The following is an 18,015-nucleotide window of genomic DNA, read 5'->3' as shown; positions in this document are numbered from 1 at the left end:
GGAAGCATCCTTTGCATGGTAGGGGAGATTTTAGCCAGGCAGTTTTCTGTTCTCACTTGCACAGGAAAAGCATAATGCAAGTTTATACCAGAAGGTTGTGAGAAATGCAGAGGCAAACGAGGACCAACATTAAATCTATGTAGACGCTCACGGAAAACAATTACTTTTTAAAAAATTTCCTTCAAGTGTTTGAATGCTATGACTATTTTCCAAGGTATAAAAACTGATACAAGTGAAATCCTTTTTGCTTTAAATGTCTTTAGCAGACTCACACTGTCCTCTATGAAGTGATTAGGTGAAGTCTGAACAAGCATATATTTTATTTTCATTTTGGTACTGTACTTACTACATACTTCTTCTCTTCGCTATCCTAGGAGGTGGCCTTGATGAAAGTGTATTGTTTCTAAAACTAAACACATGTGTTTCCAGATAGCATAAATAGGCTGCAATTTGATGAACATATGCAGCATTGGAACAATGCCAAACACAAACCTTTGTGCTTAAAATGTTATAGAAATACTGTCTGGCACATCTGATTTTAATTACATGGCAATTAAAATCCACAAGCTTTCAATATCCCCATCATGGTTATCATCACTATTCTAAAAGTAGCACTATTCCTAAAGGTCAAAGTCCAAACTGTAGTACAAAAAATATGATTCATGTAAAGCTGGGAAAAATACAGATCTTCCTCTGGTCATAGATGACTATGAGTTTCTTCTGCCTGTTTATGAACAAACATTTTAAAATGATTACTTAACAAGGAAAACAATGCCTTCATATTTTCTTTTTGTTTAGATTTTGGCTCTTTAATTCTACAGTAAAAGTAAATGCCTCAGCAGTCATAATATTAAACCAAGGCTATGACTTCACTATGCTAGTGCTGTGTCATGAAAGTCTTAGCAAGAGTCAAATATGGGTGAGGTGGAGGGGGTGTATGAGTAATGGAAGACTCAGATGTAGCAATGCAACAATAAAATCAGAGAACATAAATAGTAAATGACAACATATTAACACCCGAATTCATAAAAAGTTAATAATCTACATCAATTGCAGATGGGAGACCCACAGATGACAATACTATGTCATGCACCAACCATGAACAACTGCCATGCGGTGCATCAAACATGAAACAAGGCTACACACACTACTTTTACCTCACTGATGCCTCTATATACATCAGAGGTAGGGAACTATGGCCCCTTTATGAGCATGCTGGCTTAGGAATTTATGAACTCTGGTGTTGAAGTCCACAAGTCATAAAAGGGCCATAGTTCCCCACACCTGATGTACATGAACAGAAGACTTTTCCGACATCTTCTGCTTCTCATAAGAAGCCAGTTCAGGAAGGAGACAAGCAGGCCCCACAGATTAGAGCTCTCAGTGTCTTCATAAGGTTCTACCCTCGGGCTTTCTCAGTAAACCATTTAAATGCTTACATTTAAATCCAAAGAACATTTATCTCATTTTCCTCTTAGCTACTATGAAACAAGTAAAATGATATTAATCCTTTCCATATTATCTTATATAATTTTATGAAGAATAAGAATCAGGTTTTCTAGTTTATATTCCATGTATCCAGAGTGACAAATATTTAGTCAATGACTGGCTGGAAATACTTTTTCTGTGCTAGGTAAATCAGAATGCTAGAATCATTTTTAAACATAAATTTAACACAGCAGCTTTTATCAAAAGGCTCATCCAATGCTAAAAAGGAGGCTAGGTTTCACAGTTAGGAGTCACTGATGGAAAATAGCTTTTTAAATAATTTAAATAAATACATAAATCTTGTTCTTTCCCAGGAAATGATGTTGAGCGGGGAAAAATTGTTCCAACTACAGATGTTTTTTGATGTTCTCAACCGGAGGTATATTCGAAATATTCCAGTGGGTGCTAAAACCTGGGTTTAGAAGTTTCAAAATTATAGTGTATATGCATAATCAGGTATTACTTTTGTAAGGGGTGCGAGAATATATCAGAAGCATTCTAGGGTTGCGGGGTATAGAAAAGGTTGGGAACTCCTGTTCTAGAGAAAAGCCACAGGACTTTAAATGGTACATGCTCCTTTCATTTGAGACATCCTCTGGTTTCAAATAGGCTTTTCAATCATGATTTATTTATTAGATCTAATAAACTTACAACTTACTGTTAAGAATACTTTTCTTGTAATGTGTATTATGATAATAAATATATTATCTGTACTGTATGCAATGAAATCTGGAATTAAGTTAGGGCCATGTAAAATGCCATTTATTGTGAAAAATGCATTAGTTTACTTCCTGCCTCATAACAGACATGAATCACAGCATTTTTTAAAAATAATTGTGCAAATGACTTTTCCATAGTAGAAACAACAGATACCAGCATATACACAGTAGGCTGGAAATGCTGGAACATGCAAGTGCATTTCAGCAATGCTATCATTTTTCTGTTCAATTGTGTCCAATTCTCAGAGATTGCCTGCACATCCAAAAAAATGCATGACCTTTCAATTTTCTTGGCAAGATGTTTCAGAAAAAGCCTCTCTCTCCTTTCTAAGAGTGAGAGAAAGTGAATAGAACAAGGTTACCCTGCTGGTTTTGTACCTAAGGCAGGTGTAAAACCCACAGTCTTCCAGTTTTTAGCCTGATGCCTTAACTATGACAGTAAACTGGCTCCAACACTGTGTCATCATATGTGTGCTTTTAATATCATTGACTAAATATTTGTCACTCTTGAAGCAATTGGAAGGATGAGATAACTGTATATTAATAGGCTTTAATGAGTTATACAGTAGGTCAAGATTTGCAAAAATAATCTATAAACCTATAAGACAATTGGATTTATCTTAAATATATTTGTGATACAACTTAACATTATTTCTTCATTTTAAGCATCAGTTTATGTATAATGTTGTCAATAAACAGATGGAGTTAAAAAGGTAACACTTCTCAGTATCTAAATGGTTTAAAGAAAACATTATTTGATAACTACCGGTTATTTCTGTTACTTTAATCAGAATGCAAAGAAGTATGGTTTCGTTTAAATAAATAATATAATTAACACAACAAAATTACAAGCACAAAGAAACAGATAACTAAATCAAAACGGAGTAAGAACACTTTCAAACCCATTTTCTTGTCACTAATTTTACTGCTCAATACCATGGTTTGTACTAACTGCTGAAAAAAAGATGATGGCTATGAAATCACACAATCATCCTTTCCATAATTCTAACTTTAATACATTTCAGATGGAGGGCAGTCTATTTAAGAAAAATGAGCACCAATGTTTCAAAAGAAATAGAAAAGCAATCTGATGGAAATTTTTGGCTTTAGAGATCAGTCAGTCGTAACTTTTAAATACAATTTAAAAATTAGTTGTGTTCTCTTTGCAAATCATGGCAAAATTATTCTTAAAATACAAATTAATTGAACTACTTCAGCTCCTAATTACTTCAAAATAAAAGTGTGCAGTATTCATATCTTAAATAATTATTTATACTATGATATGTATTACAATCTAAAAACCTGTATCTGCTAATAACTTTTCAGTGATAAATTATTACAGAATCTAAGTAGTGAAAAATCATGATAAAAAAGACTAAATTAAGCCTTCTTGAATAATGAATCAAATTACATCAAATATATTTTGCAGTAATCAAAGTGTTCTTCACATAATATACAGCTAACCGATATAAATCTAATAAAATATTTTTACAACTAGACCAGGGGTGTCAAACTGCCGGCCCACGGGCCGGATGCGTCACATGGAAGCCACACCCACCCCATTGCCAGCAATGGCAAAACTATCCCGATACGTCGCACGATGACACGTGACATCCTGAGTTTGACATGTCTGAACTAGATAGTACAAAGTCACAGTATAACTAGAAAGTCAGAGATTCAAAGAAAGCAGCAGTCAGAGATTCAAATTTGACTAATAATTTGACTAATTTCATGGTTTCAGAACTCAGTCTTTGAGACAGATAAAGGGAAAACAACAACAAAGAGACTGACAGATACTGTACATTTTAAAAAGTATCTCCCTGATTGCATCAAGGTCCTGAAATGAGATTTTAAGATTGTACTTTGTACTTACATCTTCCAATTTCTGAAATTCTTTATGGGTTGCAAAAAAGTAAATGTAAAGATTAGATCCATGTAAGGCTAACAGTATGTGAACAAGAATTGGGATTAATTCAAGGAATTACACTGGAAAAAGATTTAAGCTCGCTCTGCTCCAGCTTCAGATCAATTGTTGATCTTTATTTATGATGTCCTACAATCATTTTATAATCAATAAAGACTCCATAATTACTCTTTCACCAACCTGCTTAAGGCTAAATGGTAGGCAAGGTGTTTACGTATACGAGATTTAAATTTAATTTGACTTAAATTCTGTTAATATTAAAAATAAAATAAAACAAAATCAGAGTGCACTAGATAATGTTGCCAAACTATTTTTTCTTTTTTAAGGGGAAAAGTCTAGACAATAATTTAGGGTTTAAAGGTTTTCCTCACAAGAAATTATTTCTGTTCAACTGAACAAGCCAAAAACTGTAGCATAGAGCATATATTCCAAAACATGAAAATGATATTCAGAGTTTAAGCCCTTGAGAAATCATTTTGGAAACATTTAATGGTGAGGTGGGGCCTTAGTGCTCTCTGAGCTTGCTTATTTTCTTGCAGACGTTTCATTACCCAAATTAGGTAACATCATCAGTGCTAGGTAACATTTAGAGGTATATTTAAAAATTACAAAATGTACTGTATATTGAATCGATAAATGATTTTCATGCTTTAATCATTTTGAAAAATAAAATGCTAGGCAGGAAATATGAAACAAATTACTCAGATTTCTTTTTGAGCCATAATTTTGCATATGCCAGAAATGTCTTTGGCTAAAACTTTACTAACGTTCACGAGAAACTACAATATCTACCACCTTACACCGAAAGATTTGCTAGTTCCCAAATATTGTTTATCAAGAGCTCTTTAATCAATTTAATTGCCACCTCCAATGAGAAAGTCTCGGAGTCTCATTATTTGCAATGTGCAGAGAACTCCTAGGTGAGGTACTCAGAAAGATTTACTTCCAAGTGGTCACCTACTTAGATCAAACAGTAAATTTCTGACTCTTGTTATGGTGTTTGTTTAGGTGGCAGCAGTTTAGCTGGCCAAGCCTGAATGGCCCCTTACTGAGCTCTCAGTGTGTGTGGCCATATTGCGTTTGCAGCTGCTTTGACACACAAGCTCTACAGCCTACCAGGCCTATTGTTATTTTAAAATAATTCTCAGTCATTTAGTTTGCCCTTATCAGTCTAAAAACTATATAGAAGATGTTAAATGTTAAAAACTCTTGGAAAAAAGCAACTTGTTTTTTTAAACAATCTGTTAATGATTAAATCCAATTCATCCTTATTATTTTTCATCTACAGATACCCCATGTTCTTTTATTTGCAAGTTTAACAAGATCCAAGCAAACATATTAATACATGTGATATTATATATCAGTTTAGTTCCCTCATTATATAGATTCAAACCCAAGCAATGTTGGCAGAAAATTAATTTACTATGGAATTATTGTATAGATATACTGTAGCATTTTATTATTATAATCTCAATAACAGTATAACAGAGTTGGAAGGGACCTTGGAAGTTTTCTAGTCCAATACCCCTGCTTAGGCAGGAGATCCTATACCTAATTTGGGTTCTGAAACATCTGCAAGAAAACAACCAAGCTCAGATAACACCAAGGACACCTCATTTCAACCCTGTGCTACAAATGTTTTCCTTTATTGAGAACCTATTCCATTACAGAAAAATTGCTGTCCAATCTCTTCTTTAAAATCTCTAGTGACGGAGCACTCACAACTTCTGGAGATAACTGTTCCACTGATTAATTGTTCTCGCTGTCAGAAAATTCCTCCTTAGTTCTAGGTTGGAGCTCTCTTTGATACGTTTCCAACCATTATTTCTTGTCTGGCCCTTTGAAGAATAGGTCAACCCACTTCTCTCTTGTGGCAGCCCATCAAATATTCCATTGTCTTCAATGAAAGTATAATTATGTACAGCAATTTCAATTTTCATTCAGTAGATCTTTGAATTTACATTTATTTTCTGATTGCACTATCAAATATATTTTCATGGCATCTCATATAATAACTGAAAAATATCAACAGAAAGATACAAGAGAAACAGACTAGCATGGTTGCAGGAACACAATTGGAGCCATACAGTATCTAAATCTAGCTCTTGTGATTCTATTACCACCCATGAATTGGTAACATTCATTTTTTAATATGAATGAATGAATTTGGAATGAATTTCAACATCCGGAATAATTGAGGCTGTAAGTATTCAAAGCTAGATTTGTACAGTCATATATATCATATACAACAATATACCATATGCATCATATTCCTGGCCTAAATTACTTTATTTTATTTGTTTGTGCTATTTAGAGGCTGCTCAATTCCATAAGACTCTGGGCAGCTTGCATTGTTAAAAACAATTTAAAAAACAAAGAACATATGACTCAGGAAGAAAATATAATCAAGTACATATCCTACAAGGGCTTAGCACACCCTTAACCCAACCCCCAAACCCCAACAACCAGGTTTTCTCTGACTTTTTGAAAATCACCAATATAAGAACTTTACAGATGCCTGGAGTGATGCTGTGCCAAAGAACAGGCTCAAAAGGCAGGCTTCCTAGGTCCCCAAAATGGCATTGTTTAAATAAAAGAAACTAGACCACACCATTTAATTTGTTAAATTCTGCTGTTGCTTTTTGTTGCTTGTATTTTTTTAATGAACATAAGAGCATCAAGCTACCATTAAATGTTGCATCCTTTTTGTAGAAAGTTATCACTTTACAGTAATGTGTTTCTGCAAAGTTTGCTCTTAACTTGAAGAGTTGCTGTTTCAAAAAGCCTGGAGCAAGCTGGTTATGATCTTTTATAATTCTGTGATTCAGTTTGTTGTTTTCCCTATTGTTCTTTTAATTCTTAATAACATATGCACTAACTAGAGTTGTAAATACATTTGAAAGATAAATTTCATTAAAAAGAAATACATTATTTCAGTTTTCCTACCAATTACCTATCAGTTTGGCTCAAACTCCAGCATATAGAACAGGTTTTAGTAGTATATAAACTTCTCAAATACTTAAATGCAGGCTGCCCTCGACTTGCAACTCATTTAGTGACTGTTCAGAGTAACAACGGCACTGAAAAAGAGATTTACACCTACTTACAACTGTCACAGCATCCCTATGGTCATGTGATCAAAATTCAGGTGTTTGGCAACAGACATACAGTATATTTACAATGGTTGCACCAACCTGGAGTCCTGTGATCACCATTTGAAACCTTCCCAGCCAGCTTCTGAACAAGCAAAGTCAAGGTTGAGCTAGATTCGCTTAATAACCGCATGGTTCACTCAACAACTGCATTGATTTGTTTAACAACCATAGCAAAAAAAAGTTCGTAAAATTAGGCGTGACTCACTTAACTGCCTTGCTCAGCAATGAAAATTCTGATCTCAATTATGGTTGTAAATTGGAGACTGTATTTAGGAGACCTACATAAATACACACAATACAGATGTATTAAAATGATATTGATTAATAATAGTGATCATGTTCAATGTAGCATGATCTTAATGGTCCTTTGATAGAAAAAAGTAGGCCACAGACCTATCAGCAATGTGGACTGGTATGGATCCCCCTCCCAATCTTTTTGTACTGCAGGACTTCAAACTCCATTGGGTCAAGTTAGACACTGGGTCAATGGGACTGGCATAGTAGTTCATGGCCACCATAAGTTTGTCTAGAACACCTTAGAGATTTGGCAGTGTATAAATACAGGAGGTAAATAAATAAATGACCAATATTTGTATATATTAAAATAAATTTAGTAATGTTTCAAATCACAATAGCGTGTGTTTGTGTGTGTGTTTGTGTATATACATATACATATCTACATGCATGTTTATGTATCTATGTTTGTATGTATAGATTCATTTTTAACAAATGAATCCTGCTTTACAAAAGTTTGAAACTGAAAAGTCAACTTAATGTTTATTCTGACTGTAGAATTTTTAAAAAGATTCTCATAAGCACAATATTTCTTACTGATTTTTAAAAACAGAATATTATGCTAATAATTAAGTAGCATACCAGAATTTATAACTGCTGAAGTTTAAGACAAAGGTCTAAGTATCCACTGTTCCTGAAGATTTATGGCATGAAAGATGACTTTATGACATAAAAATGGAGAAATAGAATAGAATACTTACAGTAACATCTTTCAAATTCTTTTCATAAGAAAAATGAATTGATTCTCCATTTATTTCTTTTTTAGATATATCAAAACGGTATGAATCTGAGTACTCTTGGTCAAACAACAGTACTTTTTTAAGTTCTTCTACATATTTTTCTTGTTTCATTTCCATGTCAGCAGCCTCTCTAGAAATCTCTTCTTCAGACACTAAAAGACAGTAATTCAAAGAATTAAAGTAAATTTGAAAGAAAGGCAATTATAGCTCTTGAGATATAAAGAGAAAGGTTTCAAACATGTTTCAATTTATTTGAAATCATAATTTATTTTCTAAAAATATAACCAAAATATTACATGTTTTAGATTTTCTTTAAAATACTGAAAATGCAAGAGCCCTTCCTAACAAAGAACCTCTTATACCATATTTTTAAAATTGAGCAAACATTTCACAGAACACAGCATTGTGCCTCTATTTAAAAAGACATTTAAAAATCAAGACAATTGAAGCAGCCTGTTCCATAATACATAATTATATGTAGAAATGATTACCAACTTCAAAATATCATTATGGAGGAAACACTAGCATAGTTTTTTTTTTTTAAAATTCCATTTATATCCCGCCCTTCTCCGAAGACTCAGGGCGGCTTACAAGCTTTAGCAGTAGCCTTCATTCTATGTATATGCCTGCTTATTAGGGCTTTCACACAAACCCCAAGCGGCATTATTACAAAGTCAGCTTAATTGCCCCCAACAATCTGGGTCCTCATTTTACCTACCTCGGAAGGATGGAAGGCTGAGTCAAACTTGAGCCTGGTGGGATGCGAACCTGCACTAATTGCAGGCAGCTGGTGTTACTTAACGAGGCATTAGCCCACTGTTCCACCAAGGCTACCAGTAATTACCAGTAATGAAGGGAATAAAGCATCTCCAGTACAATAGTCAGAGGTTCTCTGAATACCAATCACTAAAGAACATAAAAAGGCTATCAAAGTACTTAAGTTGTGTTTGGAGTTTCTATCATTACCTGGAAAGAGACGGTCAGTACAAAATATTGGTCTGGATCAAAGGTGGTTCAACTAGACACCCATTGAAGTTTTATAATATATAATATTGTAATATTTATAATTTAATATGAAATTATAGATTTATACAACTCAACAGAAGAATATACTTTGAATGTTAAATTAGTAATCTATAATCTATAGATTTTAGAATACACTATACTCTTTACTGATTTCATACAGCTTTCAGAGCCCAATAAAGGAATTGGCTATGATTGTCAGGTTACATTCTTCCCAACCAGGGGGCAAGAATAAGTATCTGCAATGAGGCAGAAAAGGGAAAATTTGCTTCCATTGTTTCTGCCATATTCAGAATCAGCTCGAGTCTCTTCAAAGAACAAAAGACAATTTTCCCAATTAAAAATAATTGTGAGGATAGGGAAAACTTCAACTTATTTTGGGTAAATAGAACATACCGTAAGTAGAAAAAATGGAGTGGGGAACCCATTAATAAATCAATGGTAATAAGTCATACAGTAATTTATCATACTATTATACTTTATTGTAAATTTATTATACCTCTTCCATTCCAAGATGATTGGCCGTCACTTAGTATAAGATCAAAACCTGTACCCAGATCTTTGCGCCAAGTTATTTGCAGAAAGTATGTTGTGTCTGGATCAGAAATAGGACATAGCTGTCTCACTTTCTTTTCCATATTTTTCTAGCCACTGTTTTTTAAAAAAACAGAAGTTAAACGTTACATGGATAGCAGCACATATATTTCAGCGAACATAAGCAAATTTCAAAATACAAAATTCACAAGCACTGCTGACCATATCTCTACACATCAATGCAAATATTTAGATGAAGTAATTTCATTTTCCTATAAACAGTAAAATTTATTTTTTAAAACTTATTATGAAGACATACGTAAGCTTTGGGTGCTTAAATAATGTTTTTATATGCAAAAACTCAATAAGTAACAATTCAGTATTGTGGAGACCTCAGTATTATTAAGCATAAAATAACTTTAGTATATAATTTAATCTATTTTAAAGGTGCTTATAAATGCCATATTCAGCTTTTAGATGTCAAAAACTATGTAAACTTATCCTTATTAACCTTAATAGGGAAAAGGGATGGGTGGCATAATTCTGCACTGGTTCAGCTCCTTTTTCTGTGGCAGGTCCCAACTGATGTTCATAGGGAGTGAGAGGTCCAGCCCTCAGCCACTATTCTGTAGTGTACCACAGGATTCGGTACTTTCTCCACTCCTTTTCAACATCTGTATGAAACCACTGGATGAAATTACCCGTCACCACGGGTTGAGACATATACTGTATGCTGATGACATCCAACTCTATATTTCTACTCTTGGTGACCCAAGTGATGCTGTGGCTGCCCTTGCGCAGTGCCTGGAGGCTATGGTGGCCTGGATGGGGAACAACAGCCTTTGACTGAATCCTGGTAAGACCAAATGGCTTTGGGTATGTGGGGATCCCTGACTTTGTCATCTTTGACTCTGGATAGGGTGGCATGGCCCAGAAAGACTCAGACCGCAACTTGGGGGTTCTCATGGACTCACAACTCCTGTTCGAGGAACAGTGGCAGTCACAACTAGGAGAGCCTTTGCACAATTTCATGTTATGCACCAGTTGCAGCCTTTCCTAGACCAGAATTCCCTGCATTCAGTCTTTCAGTTCCTGGTCATTTCACTACTGGACTATTGTAATGGGGTCTACATGGGGCTACCTTTAAAGAGCTTTTGGAAGCTACAGCTGGTATAGAATGTGGTGGTGCGGATAGTTTTGGGGGCTCCAAGAATGGTCCGACTGCTCCATGAGCTGCACTAGTTACCAGTCTGTTTCCAGATGCAATTCAAGGTGTTGATGATCACCTTTAAAGCCCTTTATGGCATGGGGCCAGGTTACTTGAGGGACTGTCTCACCTCACTGGGATTGGCCAGTAGCACTCGTGCCAGCAGATGAGGCATGCTGCAGGTCCCATTAACCTGAGTATTCCAGCTGGTGGGGTCCAGGAGGAGGGCCTTTTCTGCTGTTGCACCTGCCCTCTGGAACATCTTTCCCCTCCGATGTGAGGTTGTCCCCAACCATATCTTTCCATAAGGGCCTAAAGACATGGCTGTGCTAGTTGACTTGGGGCTCCAGTGGGGATCAGCACAGTGGAGGTGGTTGATTGAGGAATAACAGATCCCACCTTTCCCCCACTCCGTCCCCACCCTCCCCATGTGTCTCTGGTTGTAAGGCTTGATTTAACATTTTATGTTTTAACTAAGATTAATTGTAAGCCGACCTGTTACCCTAAGGTAAGATGGGTGGTCAATAAATTTTATTTTTAAAAAATTAGAAAATCATAGTTAATATTGATATAAACCCTTTTTTGTTAATTTTAATGGTTTAAAATCATCAGTGTTAATAATATCCAAGCAACATTTTAAAAATACACTATAGCCAAATAATAAAATATGTTTGTATTTTAAAACAATACTACTTGTGTTTTGTTAACATATAATATTTAAAACTAAATAAATAAAAATAAAAATTAGTGGGGTAACTGTTTAGCTCTGCTATAAGAAGCAACAAAGAGACATGTTAATGTAGTTGTACCACTGTTTTTTTTATTTTACAGAAGCTCAATCTAAGAAGCTATAGTAAGCCAAGAACAGTCAATTTTTTGAGTCTGCATTTATTATCATTTGAAGGTCTAAGATAAACAATACATTAGGGAAACAATGCAGTTGATGGGCCCAGATTTTTCTATTATTTTTCATCATACAGTTTTATTTGAACTTTTTACTGATAACCTGCTGCAACCACCCCACCCCCCACTGCCAATCCTCAACAGAAAAGTTCACAATAATGAAAACCTCAGACAGGAGGAAGAGCACCACCGGGCGGGCAGTCACTAAGTGAACTGTTGTAAGTCGAGGACTACCTGTACTTCATCACTTTTTTCCTTTTTTTTTGGTCATCAAATTTTTGACACCTTGCAAGGCGACTGGTGGTATTCGGATGTTGCCATATCCTAAAAGTGGTACAATGGGTGAAAAGGTTGAAAAGCCCTGGACTAGAAGACTGCCAAGGTCTGTTCCAAACTCTGTTATGGCACTAAAATTTGGCATAGCAATTGCAGGGAAATCTATGGAACATCAACAAAAAAAGAGTTTCAGTACCATGCAGTCTTGGGGTCACAGTTTGTGCCTAGCCACAAATTTTTATGCATTTTATTGAACAAGCCACAGTGCTGAGATTCACATAAATATGAGAAGGTTCAGCTTAATGTTTTATTTGTAAATTAGGACTGTTATATTAAATAAATGTAAAAAGTACAAAGGCACAGCAAATTTATTTATTTATATCCTACCTTTATTATTTTTACAAATAACTCAAGGAGGTGTAAAAAACAAAGAATAAGCAAAAGCAAAAGGAGTTAAAACCATAAAATAATCCATTCTGTTATAATTAATCCCTCCAGTTCATTTTAGGATGTTAACTATTTGCCTCAGCCTCAAGCACACAACAAACTTTTTATCAATGTGGTAAGAGTATTTAGATTTTAGATTTAGATTTTATTAGATTTATATACCGCCCTTTCCCGAAGGACTCAGGACGGTTTACAGGGCATTTTAAAATCATATCAATATAAGTACAAAGTTAAAAGAGAAGGGGGAGATCTTTCTCTGTGGGCGCCCCAGAATTATGGAACCAGCTACCAGTTGAGCTCCGGACGGCGCCCGATCTCCGCTCCTTCCGCCGCGACCTAAAAACATACTTGTTCGAACAAGCCGGCCTGGCCTGAGGGGGGATTGGGGGGGTTATTATTATTTTATTGGGGTTATTTATTATGTATTAATTGTTCTTTTAACGGGCATATATTTAATTACTTTTAACTTTTGTAATTTTGTATTTTACTCTTGCCCTGTACACCGCCCTGAGTCCTTCGGGAGAAGGGCGGTATAGAAATATTAATAAATTAAATTAAATTAAATTAAAAGATTAAATTATCCCTGAAAATAAAACCCCAGTTAAAATTCTCAGCCTGGGTCAGAGAGCTCAAAGAGCCAGGTCTTCAAGTCCCGGCGGAATGATCGAAGGTCGGGGGCAGTCCTGAGCTCCACGGGCAGCTGGTTCCAGAGGGTAGGCGCACCCACAGAAAAGGCCCTCTCCCTGGGTGTTATCCGCCGGCAATCTTTTACCAGTGGCACCCTGAGAAGACCCTCTCTCTGCGAGCGCACTGGACGAAGGGATTTAAAGATTTAAATTTAAATTTAAAGATCAGATCTTCCCATGAATTTATAGATGTATGGCTAAAAGAAATTGGTTCACTCTGGAAAATGAAGCTCACACAAAGATTTTAAATTGGCACACATGCTTTCATAACTTCTGTCAATGTTTTTTCTCCAAGCTTCTGCTGTTGCCCCTAGCCTAATAAGGTCACAAGGATAGTCTTATCCATGTATGTAAGTATCCCAATGACACAATACATTCCACGTAACTGAAGACATATCAGAAACACTAGCACTGATAAAATAAAAAGCACAAGTGAGATCCAACAAAGATCTATGAATATCTCCTATCTACCTAGGACAGGGGTCTTCAAACTTGGCCCTTTTATGACTTGTGGACTTCAACTCCCAGAATTGGGAGCTGGCTGAGGAATTCTGGGAGTTGAAGTCCACAAGTCATAAAAGGGCCAAGTTTGAAGACCCCTGACCTAGGATCACAAACATGCCATTACAATTCATGGATTTGCAGAATTTCCTAGAAATACAAGCATATGTGTTCCTGAGAAGCACCAGTTCTTTCAGAACTATATTTCTCTTTTAAATTATTCTAAAAAATATACAGAAAAAGTACACTATGTGCAATTTTTTTTAAAAAAACAAACAGCAGTTGTTCCTAAAATAGTCTATAGTATATTCAAATGCACGATTGTGATTTTTTTTCCCCCAGAAAGTGTTTAAATAAATATTACATTCAGTTTGCTTATTTTTGATGTTGAAAAAAGACATTTAGAATTCCTCACTAGCTTTAAAAGAGTGTTTAAGAATATATGATATGGTGGCAATTGAATTATTGGTAGGGTTTTCATTTTATAGTGCTATCACTGTTTATTTAAGATAACTTACAAAACCAAGCATTTATCAACATTTGTTTTGAAGATAATAAGAACGAATGTTTACCCTGCATTCTAGTATCACACAAAATAATAATTGTCAAATGGATTGGAACAACTTTCAAGGAATAAATAATGATACTTCGGTAATTTTATTTGCAATCTCTGTAAAATTAAAACATTTGGTGCCAATGTTCTTTATTAATTAGAGGCATTTTTAAAAAGCAGAATGATTATGGTAATAGAAAAGCTAGTGATTTCTCCTAATTGCACAAAAGAATCATATTTCATATCAATATCTCACCATAAGACAACTAAGAAACAAAGATTGACTTTCAGGTGGAAATAGCAGAGTTCTACCCAAATTTGTCCATCACTAGCTTTATTGAGAAAAGCCAGACAGTTGGCGATTGAGCTGCTCATCTTTAGTACATTGTGTATTTAGTGGTTGGCATCTATGATCTTTATTAGGCAATGCTTCCTTCTGAGGGAGAATCAGCTGTTGGCTGGCATGTAATTAGTTTGAGTCTGCTCCACAAACAATGATTGTCCACAGTTCTGATGAATAAACAAGACAGTTGTTTTTTAATTAGCTGACAAATCATTTTGTATACAGCTTTGGGTAACTCTCAAGCACAATACAGAAGCCAACTCTTGACTTCCTTCACTGCACTACAGAGTGTCATTGATACTTCAACTTCAGCTTTTCATTTCTGACTTGCAAAACTGTCTTTTGACTAAGAAAAAGGTTTAGCAGCAGGTGCCTCAACCTCAGCCATTCTGCTTTGGGAACATGCAGATCTAAAAGAAAAATATATTGCAACTTTAGCATTTACATTCATAGTCCAATCCTGTCCAGGTGCTAACATGTGTACTAGGCCATGAAGAAAGTGGTGAGTTCTATAAGGATAACCTGAACAATTAGTCATGCAGCATCAATTCTATTTCTTGGGGAACAGTATATAGTGTAACAAATCTGTCTTATCCTCTAGTTTCTTGGTACCTCAGAACATGATAAAAGCATTATCTGTGAGTGAGACATAAGTGTAAGCATCTATTTAATCAGTTAAAAAGGCTACCAGTACTTATACAGAAGGATTATTACATCTTCTCCATCTGCATCTATGTTAAAACAGTTATTTCATGGCTTGTTTTACAGTAATACTTTAGAACCTCTTTAGATTAAAAAATAAATAAAATTTAATCATAATACTAAAGTTGGAAGGGACCTTGGAGGTCATCTAGTCCAACCCCCTGCTCAGGCAAGAAACCCTATACCATTTCAGACAAATGGCTGTCCAGTCTCTTCTTAAAAACCTCCAGTGTTGGAGCCATTCACAGCTTCTGGAGGCAGGTTGTTCCACTGATTAATTGTTCTGTCAGGAAGTTTCTCCTTAGTTCTAGGTTGCTTCTCTCCTTGATTAGTTTCCATCTGTTGCTTCTTGTCCTGCCTTTGGGCGCTTTGGAGAATAGCTTGACTCCTTCTTCTTTGTGGCAGCCCCTGAGATATTGAAACACTGCTATCTTGTCACCCCTAGTCCTTCTCTTCATTAAACTAGACATACCCAATTCCAGCAGCCGTTACTTACCATATGTTTTAGCCTCCAGTCCCCTAAACATCTTTCTTGCTCTTCTCTGTACTCTTTCCAGAGTCTCAACATCTTTTTTACATCGTGGTGACCAAAACTCAATGCAGTATTCCAAGTGTGGCCTTACCAAGGCATTGTAAAATGGTATTAATACTTCACGTGATCTTGATTCTATCCCTCTGTTAATGCAGCCTAGCACTGTGTTGGCTTTTTTGGCAGCTGCAGCAGACTGCTGGCTCATATTTAAGTGATTGTCCACTAGGACTCTGAGATCTCTCTCACAGTTACTACTATCGAGCAAGGTACCCCCTATACTATACCTGTACATTTGGTTTTTCTTGCCTAAATGTAGAACCTTACTTTTTTCACAATTGAATTTCATTTTGTTAGATAGTCCAGATCCTCCTGTATCTTAAGCCTGTCTTCTGGAGTGTTGGCTATTCCTGCCAGCTTGGTGTCGTCTGCAAATTTGATGAGTTCCCCATCTATCCCTTTGTCCAAATCGTTGATGATGTTGAAGAGCACTGGGCCCAGAACAGAACCCTGGGGCACCCCACTACACACTTCCCTCCATGTAGATGCGGTTCCATTGAGGAACACACGCTGAGTACGGCCGGTCAGCCAGCTACGAATCCATCTGGTGGTGGTGCTGTCTAACCCACATTTTTCTATCTTATTAAGTAATAGGTTGTGATCTACTTTATCAAATGCCTTACTGAAGTCCAAGTAAATTATATCCACAGCATTCATCTGGTCCACTAATTTTGTCACTTGGTCAAAGAATGCAATAAAATTTGTCTGGCATGATCTGTTTTTGACAAACCCATGTTGGCTTTTAGTAATGATTTTGTTTGCCTCTAGATTCGTTGTTTGATTATCTTTTCCAGAATCTTCCCAGGTACTGAGGTCAGGCTGATAGGTCTGTAGTTTCCTAGATCCATTTTTTCCCCTTTTTTGAAGATGGGAACTACATCAGCTCTTGTGCAGTCCTCTGGTAGTTTTCCAGTGCTCCAGGATCTTTGAAAAATATAGTTCAGTGGTTCTGAGATCACATCCGCCAGTTCCTTGAGAACCTTGGGGTGTAATCCATCTGGTCCTGGTGATTTGAACTCGTCTAGGCTGGACAGGTGCTCACTTACCATTTTCTTGCCTATCTTAACTTGTGTTTTTATTGTTTTTATGGCACTATTTTTGATAGGTTGGTCTGTTTTTTCCCTTTGTGTAAAGACAGATGCAAAAAACGAGTTAAAGAGTTCTGCTTTCTCCCTGTTGCTTGTCACCTTCTTGCCACTTTCACCCACTAATGGACCAATCATTTCCTTCACTTTTTTCTTGTTTTTTACATGTTGAAACAAGCTTTTTTTGTTATTTTTGACTTCGGTCACAAGTGTTAGTTCATTTTGAGCCTTAGCTTTCCTCACTTTGTCTTTGCAGGCTCGGGCTATTTGCTGATATTATTAGTTATGTGCCCCTCTTTCCACTTTCTATACTTGTCCTTTTTATCTTTCAATTTATCAGAGTGTTCTTTGTGCAGCCATGCTGGTTTCTGTTGAGAGCTGTTATTTTTCGTCTTTGTTGGTATTGTGCTAGACTGGGCTTTTATTATCTCACTTTTCAAAATTTCCCAAGTTTATTGAGTTGTTTTCCCCTTGAAGATTCTCATCCATGGAATCCTTCCCAAGCTCTTTCTAAGTTTATTGAAATTAGCTCTCTTAAAGTCCAAGACTCTAGTTTGACTGTGTTCTATTCCTTGTGCGTCCATAATGTTGAATTCCAATATTGCATGATCATTTCCTCCCAAGGTTTCTGTGGCTTCAACACCTTCTATCATTTCATCTCTGTTAGTGAGAATTAGATCCAAAATGGCTAATCCCCTAGTTCCCTTCTCTACTTTTTGGGTGACAAAGTTGTCTGCTAGGTTTGTCAGAAATCTGTTTGATCTTTCACTTGGTGCAGAGTTTGTCTCCCAGTCGATGTCAGGGTAGTTAAAGTCCCCCATTACTATTGTGATGTGCTTCCTACAT

The 18,015-nt window shown here is 36.0% G+C and overlaps 1 protein-coding gene across 5 annotated transcripts in view; it reads right to left on the bottom strand.

The window, feature by feature from the left end:
- The window catches only part of XRCC4 (X-ray repair cross complementing 4), a 113,729-nt gene that overhangs the window by 87,222 nt on the left and 8,492 nt on the right, over positions 1-18,015 (bottom strand). For 2 of the 5 annotated variants that reach the window (XM_081321315.1, XM_081321311.1), the window contains exons 2-4: positions 14,707-15,203; positions 9,843-9,994; positions 8,282-8,472 (exon numbers count right to left, since the gene is read on the bottom strand). In XM_081321315.1, coding sequence (XP_081177441.1) covers positions 8,282-8,472; positions 9,843-9,981 — 330 coding nt within the window. In that variant the 5' untranslated portion in view covers positions 9,982-9,994; positions 14,707-15,203. The remainder of the gene's footprint in view (positions 1-8,281; positions 8,473-9,842; positions 9,995-14,706; positions 15,204-18,015) is intronic. The other 3 variants (XM_081321314.1, XM_081321312.1, XM_081321313.1) reach the window with 2 other exon arrangements.

This window comes from Vipera berus (genome assembly GCF_964194415.1).
Source record: "Vipera berus genome assembly, chromosome: 2".
Lineage (NCBI taxonomy): Eukaryota > Metazoa > Chordata > Lepidosauria > Squamata > Viperidae > Vipera > Vipera berus.
This window is presented reverse-complemented; position numbering and strand designations above follow the sequence as displayed.